The following is a 13,954-nucleotide window of genomic DNA, read 5'->3' on the forward strand; positions in this document are numbered from 1 at the left end:
GGGCACTTCCCCAGTGGGGGATGTGCAGGAGGCAGCTGATCGATGTTTCTCTCTCATCGATGTTTCTAACTCTCTCTCTCTCTTCCTCTCTGTAAAAAATCAATAAAATATATTTAAAAAAAAAACAAAACAAAAAAAACACCCCTCAAACCCAAGGTCCCAGCTCGGGGCTCTCCCTCCTAGGAGCATGTCCCTGCCTTCCCCACCCCCCCCTTACCACTCCTTCCCTCACAGGCATGCATCCCCTAAATGCTAAAGGAACCCACAAGATTTGGTGGGCAGCAGCAGCTAATTCCGGGCTAACCCCCTGAACCTGTCTCCAGGGCTCCCTGTTCTCTGACTTAGTGAGCCAAAGCAGCCCAGCGTAGGCTCATTTCCCCACCTAGTCCCTTTCCTGTTGCTTCCTCTATCCTAGACCCTTCCTTGTTTCACTGTCCCCAGATTTAATAAACATCCTCTAAAAAATCACCTGGACTCATATTGTGAAATCTTTCCTGCACGAAATCAAGAACCCACACACTACTGGCAGGTCCCCTTTCCAGTAACACTAATAGGTATGAACTTTCTTTTTGGGGTGGTAGAAATGTTTTGTGATGAGATAGTGATGATAGTTGCACAACATAATGAATATAATAAAAACCACTGAAGTGTACACTTAAAAATGGTAAATTTTATGCTATGTGAATGATATCTTCATTTTAAAATCTGCCCCGAAATTACAATAATAAATGCATTACATAAAACATTTTAATTTAAAAAATAATATTTCCAAAGCAAAAAAAATAAAATGTGAGAAGAGAGATATTGTTTTACATTTTTACAAATCTAATGTTTGGCTGAAGAGAAAATAACTGGGCCCAGTCGGTGTGGCTCAGTGGTTGAACATCAACCTATGAACCTGGAGGTTGCAGTTCGATTCCCTGTCAGGGCACATGCGCAGGTTGCAGCTCAATCCCCAGTATGGGGTATACAGGCGGCAGCTGATCAATGCTTCTCATCATTAATGTTTCTCTCTCTCTTCATCTCTGAAATCAATAACAAAAAATATATCCTATATAATAAAAAGGTAACATGCAAAGTGACTGAATGGCAGAATGACCAGTCACTATGACGTGCACTGACTACCAGGGGACAGATGTTCAACGCAGGAGCTGTCCCCTGGTGGTTAATGCAATCCCACAGGGGAAGCACCGCTCAGCCACAAGCTGGGTTGACAACGGGTGAGCACAGCAGCCTGCCTCATGGCAGCGCTAAGGATGTCCAACTGACTGCTTAGGCTCAGGGCCTAAGCAGTCAGTTGGACATCCCCTGAGGGCTCCCGGCCTGCAAAAGGGTGCAGGCTGGGTTGAGGGACCTCTCCTCCACACACCCCCAGTGCATGAATGTTGGGCACTGGGCCTCTAGTCTACACTAATAAAAGAAAAACATGCAAATTGGGGTCACTCCACTCCACCCACCAGCCAATCAGCGACTATGCAAATTAACCCAACAAAGATGCCGGTTAATTTGCATACGCAGGCACGGAGCGAAGACTAAAGGCTCTGGCTGGAGTGAAGACTGAAGACTAAAGAGGCTTGGCTTGGAGAAGCCAAGCCTCACTGCGGCCGCAGCGGAGAAGCCAAGCCTTAGAGAAGCCTAGCCTCGAGGCTTGGCTTCTCCACAGCCGCAGGACCAAAGGCCTGGGTCCTGGGTGCCAGAGGAAAACTGGTGCTAGCAGCCATGGGAAGGAAGGCCTATTGCACGAATCTTCGTGCAACGGGCTTCTAGTATATACATAAAAGAAAAAATAGCTGGATTCTCATATCTACTTCTGCATTTGTCTGTTCTGTTATCATATACCATATAACCTCTTGAAAACACCACCATACACTCAAGAAACAGGATGCAAGGGGAAACAATCAAATGACATCATAGTTTTATTATGAAAATAGTTTTGTACTTGCAGATTCCCCTGAAAAATGTCTCAGGGATCTCCAGAATCTTCTGGACCACATTTTGAGAACCACTGACTTAGAGATTGGCAGTTTGATTTTTCCCTGCACTTCAGAATAGGGTATTCAGGTTTTCACAGTTGCTGCCAGTCCTCAGATATTTGGTAAGATACCTGCCAGAAATAGTGGAAAGAGCATAGGTCAGCCTTGGCTGGGTGGTTCGGTCGGTTGGGGTGTTGTCCTGTACTCCAAAAGGTTGCAGGTTCCATTCCCAGTCAGGGCACATGACTGGAGTATGGGTTTGATACCTAGTTGGGGCATGTGCGGGAAGCAACTGATAGATGTTTCTCTCTCACACCCGTGTTTCTCTCTCTCTAAAATCAATAAAAACATCCTCTGGTGAGGGTTAAAAAAAATCACATAATTAAAAAAAAAAAAAAAAAGAGTATAGGTGAGGGAGTCAGGAGTTCTAAGGATGAATAAGCAGCTCGGGTGCAGGGCTTTGATGCCAGGTCACCCACAGTGGAGATTTAGCCTCTTTGTGCCTCCGTTTCCTCAGTTTTTAAGAGAGAATAATGGTTGGACACGCATCCCAGGTTTGATTTAAGGGTACCATCTGCCTTGTGGAAATTAGGATTGTTAAACACCTGACATTCAAAGACAATAAAATAATGCAGTTCACAGTGTATTATTTGCTTGTAGTGTGCTAGCCCACTGTCCTAAGGTTGTAGGGATACCATGGTGAACAAGAAGACAGACATGGTCCCTGTTTTCCTTGAGTTTATTTTTTTGTGGGTATAGGGGTGTGGGAGTGAGTGATCGTGACAGACAATAAACAGAACTTTTAGGGGGTGAATGGGTAGCAAGATCTGCATCTGCCTGGTTGAAATTAGGGTTGTTAAACACATGATATTCAAAGAGAAACTGAGTTATTTTTAACTTCCAAATTAGGCTCTTAGAAAACAAAGGAGAACAGAAGAAAGTAGAACATAGAGTTTATACCACAAAAATTAGGAAGAGACTAGTGAATGATGCAGATGATTCTGTTCTTCAAGCCAAAGGAGGTTAAGTGAGGGTCATCTGGGGTGGAAGGCAGAGTGGCAGCGATGGAGGCTGGGAACGAGAGGACCACACTTGGAAGGCCAAGAGGAGAAGAAGGAGTCTTTAAGTCAGTGATTTTCAACCTTTTTCATCTCTTGGCACACGTAAACTAATTACTAATATTCTGCAGCATAACCAAAAAATATATTTTTTGTTGATCTGACAAAAAAAAAGTTACAATTTTGGTTCATTCACACCAGATGGCTATTGTTGTGTTTGGCTGTTGTCATTTCTTTATTTGACAATCTAAGGGAAAGCAGTCAGTCAGTGCTCTTGACCTATATAGTCAGGTATTCTTTTAAAAATTCTTGTGCCACAGTGGTTGAAAATCACTGCCTTAGATAACAGATCACCACAGCTGGCCAGGAAGCTGGCACCAGTCTACCCAAAAGGGCACTGAGGACTGAAGTGAGCTTTGATGGCTGCTGTGCAGGGGCAAGTTTGATGTGCTCACAGGAATGATGAGGCTTGCTCTGCAGAGGTTGTGTTAAGAAGACAAAAAAAGAATAGTGTATTCATGTTTAAAACAAAATATTGTGCCCTAACCGGTTTGGCTCAGTGGATAGAGCGTCAGCCTGCGGACTGAAGGGTCCCCGGTTCGATTCCGGTCAAGGGCATGTACCTTGGTTGCGGGCACATCCCCAGGAGGGGATGTGCAGGAGGCAGCTGATCGATGTTTCTCTCTCATCGATGTTTCAAACTCTCTATCCCTCTCACTTCCTCTCTGTAAAATATCAATAAAATAAATATAAAAATATATATATTTTTTAAAACAAAATATTGTAATCCCTAGAGCAAAAATTCTCAAAATGTGATCTGGGGGGTGCGGGGGGAGGGAGGGGGCTCCCTGGCCTCTGCAAAGTTAAAACTATTTTCATAATAATACCAAGATGTTATTTGCCTTTTCTCAGTATTTATTTCATTGATTTTTAGAGAGAGAGAGAAACATTGATTTGTTGCCTCTGCATGGGCCCTGACTAGGGATCAAACCCACCACCCCTTCTGGTGTACAGGACAACACTCCAACCAACTGAGCCACACCAGCCAGGGCAACCTTTCCACTCTTACTCATAAGCGTACAGTGGAGTTTCCCACAGTTTACATGATATGTACTATCACAACAGATTGAATGCAGAATGGGCTAACTTAGTGTAGTGTGAAAAAGTCAGAAGAGTGGTTGCCTTTGGGGAGTTGTGGGCAGGAAGTGATTGGGAAGGGCTAAAAGGAAATTTTCTGAGGTGCTGGTACTGTCCTATATCTTTAAAGGAGTTTGGGTTATGTAAGCATATGCATTTGTCAAAGCATGACAGGTTTTTTCCAACTGCGTGATCCTCATATTAGAATTCTTTTTTATTTATTTATTTATTTGTGGGTTTTTTAAAATTAAATCTTTATTGTTCAGATTATTACATTTGTTCCTCTTTTCCCCCCCATAACTCCCCTCCTCCCAGTTCCCACCCCACCCTCCGCCCTCACTCCCCACCCACTGTCCTCATCCATAGGTGCACGATTTTTCTCCAGTCTCTTCCCGCATCCCCCACACCCCTTTCCCATAGAATAGTCAGTCCATTCACTGATTCTATTATAATCACCAGTTTATTCTGTTCATCAGATTATTTATTCACTTGATTCTTAGATTCCCTTGTTGATAGATGCATATTTGTTGTTCATAATTTGTATCTTTACCTTTTTCTTCTTCTTCCTCTTCTTAAAGGATACCTTTCAGCATTTCATATAATACTGGTTTGGTGGTGATGAACTCCTTTAGTTTTTCCTTATCTGTGAAGCTCTTTATCTGACCTTCGATTCTGAATGATAGCTTTGCTGGGTAAAGTAATCTTGGTTGTAGGTTCTTGGTATTCATCACTTTTTGAATATTTCTTGCCACTCCCTTCTGGCCTGCAAAGTTTCTGTTGAGAAATCAGACAGTCGTAAGGGTATTCCCTTGTAGGTAACTGAGTTTCTTTCTCTTGCTGCTTTTAAGATTCTCTCTTTGTCTTTTGCTCTTAGCATTTTAATTTTGATGTGTCTTGGTGTGGTCCTCTTTGGATTCGTTTTGTTTGGGGTTCTCTGTGCTTCCTGGACTTGTAAGTCTATTTCTTTCACCAGGTAGGGGAAGTTTTCTGTCATTATTTCTTCAAATAGGTTTTCAATGTCTTGCTCTCTCTCATCTTCTGGCACCCCTATAATTCGGATGTTGGTACGCTTGAAGCTGTCCCAGAGGCTCCTTACACTATCTTTGTATTTTTGGATTCTTTTTTCATTTTGCTTTTCCGGTTGGGTGTTTTTTGCTTCTTTGCATTTCAAATCTTTGACTTGATTCTTGAGCTCCTCTGGTCTGCTGTTGGGAGTCTGTATAATATTCTTTATTTCAGTCAGTGTATGCTTAATTTCTAGTTGGTCCTTTATCACAACATCGAGGGTTTCATTAGATTTCTTGAGGATCTCACTATATTTATTGGTGGTCTCACCAGTCTTTTCGAGGGCATTACTAAATTTATTGGCGGCTTCTAGACAGTTCTTGAGAGACCTTAAAAGTGTGGTTTTGAACTCTATATCCAGCATTTTGCTTTCTTCCTTTTCTGTCATTTGTGTCCTGTTTCTTTGTCTCCTCATTTTTATGCTTTCTTGGTGCACCCCCTAGTGGTCTTTGTGTGCAGTCTTGTTGTAGTTAAGCCTTGATTGTTGTAGGTAACACTGGGGAGGATTTGACCTCCAGGCCAACTGGCTGTGAGAATCAGCTGTGTCTGCAGTGGGAGAACTTCTGTCCTCTAGGGAGGTGCTAATATAGCCTTTGCCTGAGGCTTTCCAGCAACTGCCTCTGTGCAAGGTTTGGGCAGGGCGGGTTCCAGGGGTTCAACAGGGCGGGCGGAGCGATCAGTTATGACTGCTTTCAGCCCCGTTCCCAGAGGCTCTGCCTCTCAGTGTCCCAGCAACCGCTGCAAGTACCTCGGACAGAAAGCTGCCCTCGAGTTCCGACCGATGCCAGACAGTCCCGCTTCTCCCGTATGAGTCTGGGTCCCTAGAGACTTGCCCGGAACTGGAGCTCAGAGCCTGAGACTCCCTCCGGATTGAAACAGACAACCGCGCCCTCAGCCACCAGCCTGCTCCGCATGCACCTCTGCACCTTTGTATTTTACTTCCGTACTGCGCCTCCTCTGAGTCTCGGTATGCTTTTCTCTTTCCTTCTAGTTGTAGAATTTTCCCTCAGCCAGCCTTCCTGTGGTTCTGGGTGATGTCCGTTCTGTCTTTTAGTTGTATTTTTGAAGTGGTTGTGTGAGGCAGCAATATCTGGTGTTTACCTATGCCGCCATCTTGGTTTCTCCCTGGAATTCTTATAAGATTTTGTTCCTAAGATATTTGAAAATCATGGACATGTGTAAAATGCCCAAGTTTTGCAACATCAGAAAGACCTGAGTTTAATCCTGTGCTACATACTATGTTTACTTTGGACAAATAGTGGCATTTCTCAGAGTACCTAGTAAGGCACCTAGTAAATATTTGTTATATGACTCAATTAAGTAATATAATTATTCTAATAGGCCTCATCCAGTCAAAGGCTGAGAACAAAACTGATACTGTATGGTATCACTTTATATAGAATCTAAAATTATAAAGTCAAACTCATAGAAACAGAGTAGAATGGTGGTTGCCAGGAACTGGGAAATGCAGGAAATGGGGAGATGTTGGTAAAAGGGTGCAAACTTTCGATTATAAGGTAAGTTCTGAGGATCTAAGATATACCATGATGATTATAGTTGACTAGAGGCCTGGTGCACTAAATTGTGCACGGTAGGGTCCCTAGGCCTGGCCGGTGATCAGGGCCAATCTGCGGAGCAACTGGCTGGGCGATCAGTGGGGGGTCCCCGCTGGCACCCGCCTTGGCAGCCTGGGGCCTGTAGGCTGGGGGCAGCTCCTTCATTGACCGTCTGCCCCTTGGTGGTCAGTGCACATCATAGCAACTGGTTGTTCCGCTGTTTGATCTATTTGCATATTAGGCTTTTATTATATAGGATAATATTGTATTGTACAATTGTATAGTTGAAATTTGCTGAGAGAGTAGATCCTAAGCTCACGAAAAATTTTTTAAAGAGTAATTATGTGAGATGATAGATGTGTTAATTTAATTTGGGAATCCTTTCATAATATATACATATATCAAATTATATTGTATACTCTAAATATATTATAATTTTATTTGTCAATTATACTTCAATAAAGCTTGAAATTTCTCTCTTGCCTTCTAGTGCATCATTACTCATTTCCTTTACCTTTCAGATCACTCCGTTCCTTATTCTTTAACTGATTCTTCTTCTTTGTACCAACCATCAAAAGTTGATATTCTGCTCTTTTCTGACTTCGGCCTTCTCATTTTATATGTCTGCAGTGTCCCTCAGTGACTTCTTCTGCACCCATGATTTGAACTGCATTATCTATGTGCTGAATTTACTAAGCTCTGTATCAAAGCTTTATTCTCAATTATCTCTCTGCCTACTGTTGGATCTCAACCAGGTTGTACCACAGATTTATCAAAATTCAGCAGGTCCAAAAAGCTAATTAATTTTTCCTTTGTGTTCTCCCATCTCAGAGAATATCCCTCTCTTCCTAGTTGCCCAAGCTGCAGATATGGAAGTTCTCTAGACTCTCCTCCTTCACTCACCCTCATGCTTACAGTTATCAAGTTCTTCTGAGTCTATTCTCTCCCTCAAATCTCTCAAATCTTCCTTTTCTTTATTCCTCATATACTGTCTTTGTACAGACATTTAATCATTTCTGATGTAGACCTAGTCACAAATATTTTCTTATCCTTCTTTTACCTTAGTCCATTTCCCCCACTTACACCAGAAAATTTATTTTTTTATAAATCTTATCAATCCCTTAAGCAAAATTTTGGTTCAGTGTCTTCCTATAGCCCATAAGATAAAGTTCAAATGGTTTCACATGCTATTTATGGTCCCCACCTTTCCATGAGACTTCATTTTCTGCCTAATTGTACTTTGCATTTTAGCTACACTGAACCACTTGTAGTTTCCATATCTTCAGATTTCTGCATAAGCAGGTCTCAGCACCCATGTACTGCCTCCCCATACACACACACACACACGCACACCTTCCTTCACAAAGTCTTCTCTGACACTCCCAGAGAAATTTACCCCTCCTTTGGCTCCTTTAGCATCCTATGAAAACACCTTTGCCCTGGTTTTGCTCAATGGTTAGAGTGTCAGCCTGGGAACTGAAGGGTCTGAGTGTGTGTGGGAACAGTGTGTTTCTCTCACATCTCTCTCTCCCCCGCCCTCCCCCCTCCACTCCCTCTAAAGATCAATGGAAAAAATATCCTAGGGTGAGGATTAAACAAAAGGAAAAACACCTATGTTACAGCACCAATAAATCTATTTGACCAGAAGAAAAGTAACAAATCTTTGGTAGTCTTTATGTTCCTAGAACTTAGCAGGGAATGTTTGATAAATGTGTGATTAGCTCAATTCAGTAATTAAAAAACTTTATTAAGTAAAAGAAAGTTTTCTTTAAATAAAATGTTCTGCATAATTCTGATATCTAGACTAGACAAAAGCCAGAAATCCTATCACTTAATCCTCTTCTGCTATGTATGCCTCTTAGGTGCCAGTGCCTTCACTGGGCACAGTGTGAAAACCACTGGTTTAAAGGCTGTCCTAGCCCTAGTTGGTTTGATTTAGTGGATAGAGCATCGGCCTGTGGACTGAAGGGTCCTGGGTTCGATTCGGGTCAAGGACACATGCCCGGTTGTGAGCTCAATCCCCAGTAGGGGACGTGCAAGAGGCAGCCGATTAATGATTCTCTCTATCATTGATGTTTCTCTCTCTCCCTCTCCCTTCCTCTCTGAAATAAATAAACAAATGAACAAACAAACATAAAAATAAAGTTTGTCCTAAAGTTGACCAGATATCTGATCTGTCAAAAGTCTGTCATAAAAAGGACTGAAGTGCTGATACATGCTACAACATGAATGAACCTTGAAAACATGTTAAAGGGAAGACACTTGACACAGAAGGCCACATTATTGTAAGATTCTATCTGTATAAAATGTCTGGGATAGGCAAATCCATAGAGACAGAAAGTAGATGAGTTGTTATCAGGGGCTAGGAGAGAAGAATGAGTACCTGCTTAAAGGATATGATATGGAGTTTCTTTCTAACAGGAGAAAACTCAATTTATTTTTTATTTTATTTTATTTTTTTCCAATCACCACTTACCCCCCCTATACCCTCTTCCATCTTCACCCTCCCCCCCCCCCGGCCCCGCCTTCTGGGGTTTCTTTCTGAGGTGATGAAAGTATTATGAATTAGAGAGTGGTGATAGTTCAATCTGTGAATATACTAAAAACCACTGAAATGGCACAAGGGTGAATTTTATATTATGTGATTTATATCTCAATAAAGAAAATTACAGTGACATAATATTCCATCCAATGAAGTTGATTAAGAGAAAGGAATTGTTATAAAAATAGTCTAGGCATGAGTTTGTTTCTATAATGTTAACATCTATATATATAAAAGCCTAAGTGACTGAACGACCAAAACGACCGATTGACCAGTCGCTATGATGCACACTGATTACCAAGGGGCAGATGTTCAAGGCAGGAGCTGCCCCCTGGTGGTCAGTGTGCTCCCACAGCCAACCTTCCCCGGCCAACCAACCTCCTGCCACTCTCATTGGGACTGGGCAAGCCGGCCCCAATCGGTCCCAATCTCTGGCCAGGCTGAGGAACCCCACCTGTGCACGAATTTGTGCACCAGGCCTCTAGTTTCTTTATAAAGTTACATGTACATAATTGTTATCTTTGTCTAATTGGGAAGAAATGTTTTAGGACTGGGAATGAGAGTCCTAAGAATTATTTTCAAAGCAGCTTTATATTGCTGAATCTATCCAGTCACTCTAATCCCTGAACTCTAACCAATCCCTTATGTTCATAGAAACCCACAGTGGAAATCTCCCCCACTTTGAAAAGCCCTTTATTTTGAGGATGGTGTTGATAGCATAGAAGCTGTGAGGAAGTGGTGACTTCCTAAGGAAGGAACCTCAGTTCTGAAGGAGCTAGAAAGGACACCAGGGCTTATGGGTAAAGGTGGGGAGGGACTAGTCTGGGTAATAGGCAGAGTCCTTGACACATTAGGCTAAACTTCAGGAGGGTTCTGGGAAAGAACAAAGGATAAAGGTCCAGGCCACCCACATACAGGGAGTGGGTTAAGTTCTAGAGAGTGAGGTGACAGCCTTGGTAAAGAGGTGCTATCTCAAGGGAGGGGAGGACAAGGGGAGAGAAGGGGTAGAGAGCGGAGCATCCTGGGTTTGGGCAGCAAGTCACATCGAGGCCTTACCCTCAGCCTCAGAACTCCATCGAGGCCTTACCCTCAGCCTCAGAACTCCATCGAGGCCTTACCCTCAGCCTCAGAACTCCATCGAGGCCTTACCCTCAGCCTCAGAACTCCATCGAGGCCTTACCCTCAGCCTCAGAACTCCAATTTGGGTAAACACCCTCAGGAGCTATCCTTGAAAAATGAGTTAGTGCAAACCAGAATCTTATCTCCTTTTGGTAAGTAATGAAGAAAAGCCCAAGACTTTAACACCTTTCCCCCATCCTCCCACTCTTCCCTAGACTAGCATCCTACAGAGAGCCAAGAGAGAGTCACACATCCACATACCGAGTCGGGAGGCGGGTCCCAGCTGCAGACACCCACATGCACACAAGGTTAGCCATGCCCTTTTATTTTTCAAATGGAGCCATGTGGGTGGGGTTAGTGGCAAGGGGGCTCTCACCCCCCACACGGCATTGCTCTTGCTGGCTCTCAGCAGCTGCTGCAGTCGCTGGGATATTCGTCCCAGTGCAGGCCGATGGCATTAATGAGGGAGCCGGAGCGGCCACTGATGAATCGTAGCACAGTGTTGGGGTGCAAGGGGACAGCATTGAAACTGGTGCCTGTGTCTTTTCCAAAAGGCAGGTAGCGGCCCTTGTCAGTCACGAAGACCAGCTTCCTGAGATAGTACTTGTACTTGCCAGACACCTGGATCACCGATTCCCCAGGGTGCAGAAAGATCTCCTCCAGGTCTCCCGAGCTGCCACCCACATAGTCGCTCCACACCTTGCCATAGCGTACCTGGAGACTGGGGACGGTGAGGAAAAGGAAGGGGAGACACTGAATAAGGTAATGAGAACGCAGGACCTCTTGGCCTCTACCCTGAGACCTTCAAACTGGTGACAAGGATGATAAGCCTCCTGCCAGTGCCACAGTGTGTGAGAGTTGGGTGAGCCCTTGGAGATCATACAGGGAACTTCAACTCCTCATTTTGGCCACAAACAGACTCACAGAGGGAAAACAACTTTCCCAGAGTCACTCAGTAAGTGCCAGAGCTTGAGCTTGAAGTCTAGACTCCCACTGTACCCTCACCCCCCACCGGAAAGAAGCAAAGCAATTTCTCAAACATCTGAAAGGCTCTCATGAGGGAAAAGACTTGTCTCTGCTGTACCAGCATGGGGATCCAGGATCAGGAGGATACACATTTTAGGAGAGGCATCAGCAAAGATGGAGGATGCCAGAGGGTGTTTAAACCTAGGGTAGGGCCCTGGCCAGGTAGCTCAATCCTGATATGCATCGTCGCAATATGCTAAGGTTTTGGGTTTGATCCCAGGTCAGACCACTAGTGAATGAATAAATAAATTAAACAACAAATCAATGTTTCTCTCTCTCTCTTCCTCTCCCTTAAATCAATCAATAAATTTTTTTTAAAAGTAAAAAAATAAACCTCGATTGGGGGCCAAACTAGACAATTTCCAGGCCCCTGAGAGTTTATGGTATGTGATTTACCCAGGATCACTCATGTTTGGGTTGTAAAGGTTTCAGCAGTGCAGGTCTCAAATCCAAGCCTCTAACAGCTTTCACATACCATGTTATCCCTGGACTTGTTGATTGAAACAGGTGTGACCCACAGTGACTGAGAAGTTCCCACTTTAGTAAGATCCCAGAAGGTCCTCAAACCACAGAAACTCAGTGAATCTTACCCTACGATGTAGTATCTGTTGACGCGGACACGGATGGCAGTGATGGGGCCGTCCATCTGGTTGCCAGAATGAGAGAATCGTTGTCCGCCACCGCCGCCATACTCTCCATTGTAGGAGGAGGACCTCGCCTGAACTGGAAGGGAAAGTAGGAGACTGAGGGAGAAGTTCCCTGAGAGCTCAGTTTCTCCCTACCATGCATATTCCTCCCACAACTCAGTTCCCACCACCCCAAGCCTGCCTCTGAAAGCCTTGGCCGCCAGCAGTGACCCCGTGCTGGGCTCCCAGGTTCTCACTTACTGGCATTGGCAGAGGCCGATATACACAGAAGGGCAAGAACAGCGATGGCCAACATTCTGGGGCTGGAATGGGAAGAAAGGAGAAAGTGAAGATTTACCCTCTTCCTCAGGACTTCATTTACCCAGGCATCCCTGACCTCCAGCTGAGACTCAGACCTAGCGGACCCAGTCTTGGCTTTGAAAGGATGCATAGTCTCTACTCCTGTTCCTCTCAGATACTATCTTCTGTGTCCTTATCCCCTCTTCTCCCTGGTCGGCCTGTAGCCAACCCTCCACGTCTGTCCCAAGGCAGAAGATCAATCCTAACCCTCTATCTGGATTAAGCTGTATTGAGCGCTGTTCCCTCCTGGCACAAAGCAGGAAAGGAGTTTACTAAAGAAGTAGAGGACATCGCCAAATCATAGAAATGGTTGGGTTTACCAAACCAGGAGTCTGAGAAAACCTAACTGAAGTCCAGCCGGGTACATTGGCCTGATTTATGGGGCATCTGGGGCATCGTTTAAATTCCTAGTTTTACCTGGGTCTCAGAAGGAAAAGAGCATTTTAGAGGTGTGTCTCTGTGTCACCTGAGGAGTGAAGGCAGTCAGAGAAGAGACTGTGCCAACACCAGTTTCCAAGCAGTTCTGGTGGAGGTGGGATAGATTGAAAAGTTGTAGGAGTTGGGACTAACTCAAGATACTAGATTCCTGGTGCGTAATATATTTGTCATCATTCTTTCTCCACTATCACAAATATGGCCATGTCCACGCCCCTGAGCATCCCAAGTGTCCCCAGTCTTTCAGCTGAGACCCAGATATCGATGCACCTATGACTAACTCCGATTTAGATGCCCCGGTTAACGGACACCCCGCTCTCCCCTCTGCCATTCAATCCAAGCCAGCTCTTCTCCGGCTCAGCGTGAATTCCCCCTAACTCAAATCCAGGCCTCCTTGTCTCCCCTTAGCTCAGGCCTCTGTCACCCCTTACCTGGCAGTTTCAGATGCAAAGTAACCCCCCAGGATCTTGCAGATCTTTTATACCAGGTCTAAGCCCTCCCCCTGCTCTTTATCGTGTGAACCTCACCTCCTGGGCAAACATGATCAATCTCTTAGGGTCAGTTGTCAGGCAGGGTCTGGAACATTTTATCCAGCCCCTCCCCTTAAGGATTACAGGTGGCAGGGTGGGGTCCACTCTAGGCCAAAGCCCAGATCTCAGGAGGAGCAGAATAAACTTGAGAAATATCACCAAGCAAAGGGCAAACAGCTCTGGGTGGGCAAAGTCACTAAATCACCTCTGGGTGTGGCCTAAGGTTCTCCCTCCTCTATTGGATGTTTACAAGTGCTCTCACCTGCAATCTGTTCTCTTTTTGAGTAACATTGCCCTCTCCAGCCATTAGAAAGGAATTGCACTGCCCACGCCTTATACTTGAGGAGGGCCTACTATTTGCCTGACACATTTTTTTCTGCTCCCCTCGTATTTTATGCGAAAAAGTTCAAACATATAGAAAAATTGGAACAATTGTACAGTGAATACCCAGACACCATGTACATTGTACCATGGTTATATTTTGCTGTACTTGCTTTTGTTTTCATCTATTCATCCTCAAACTTCTC

The 13,954-nt window shown here is 44.4% G+C and overlaps 1 protein-coding gene across 1 annotated transcript; it reads right to left on the bottom strand.

Annotated features, from left to right (window-relative positions):
* Positions 1–10,806: 10,806 nt before the first annotated feature.
* Positions 10,807–12,423, bottom strand: ZG16 (zymogen granule protein 16). The gene is made up of 3 exons (XM_036307907.1): positions 12,364–12,423; positions 12,067–12,199; positions 10,807–11,171 (listed from the first exon to the last, which is right to left on the bottom strand). The coding sequence occupies exons 1-3, from the start codon at positions 12,416–12,418 to the stop codon at positions 10,856–10,858; spliced, it is 504 nt and encodes a 167-aa protein (XP_036163800.1). The 5' UTR covers positions 12,419–12,423; the 3' UTR covers positions 10,807–10,855.
* Positions 12,424–13,954: the final 1,531 nt, after the last annotated feature.

This window comes from Myotis myotis, unplaced genomic scaffold (assembly GCF_014108235.1).
Source record: "Myotis myotis isolate mMyoMyo1 unplaced genomic scaffold, mMyoMyo1.p scaffold_m19_p_5, whole genome shotgun sequence".
In the NCBI taxonomy this organism is placed as follows: domain Eukaryota; kingdom Metazoa; phylum Chordata; class Mammalia; order Chiroptera; family Vespertilionidae; genus Myotis; species Myotis myotis.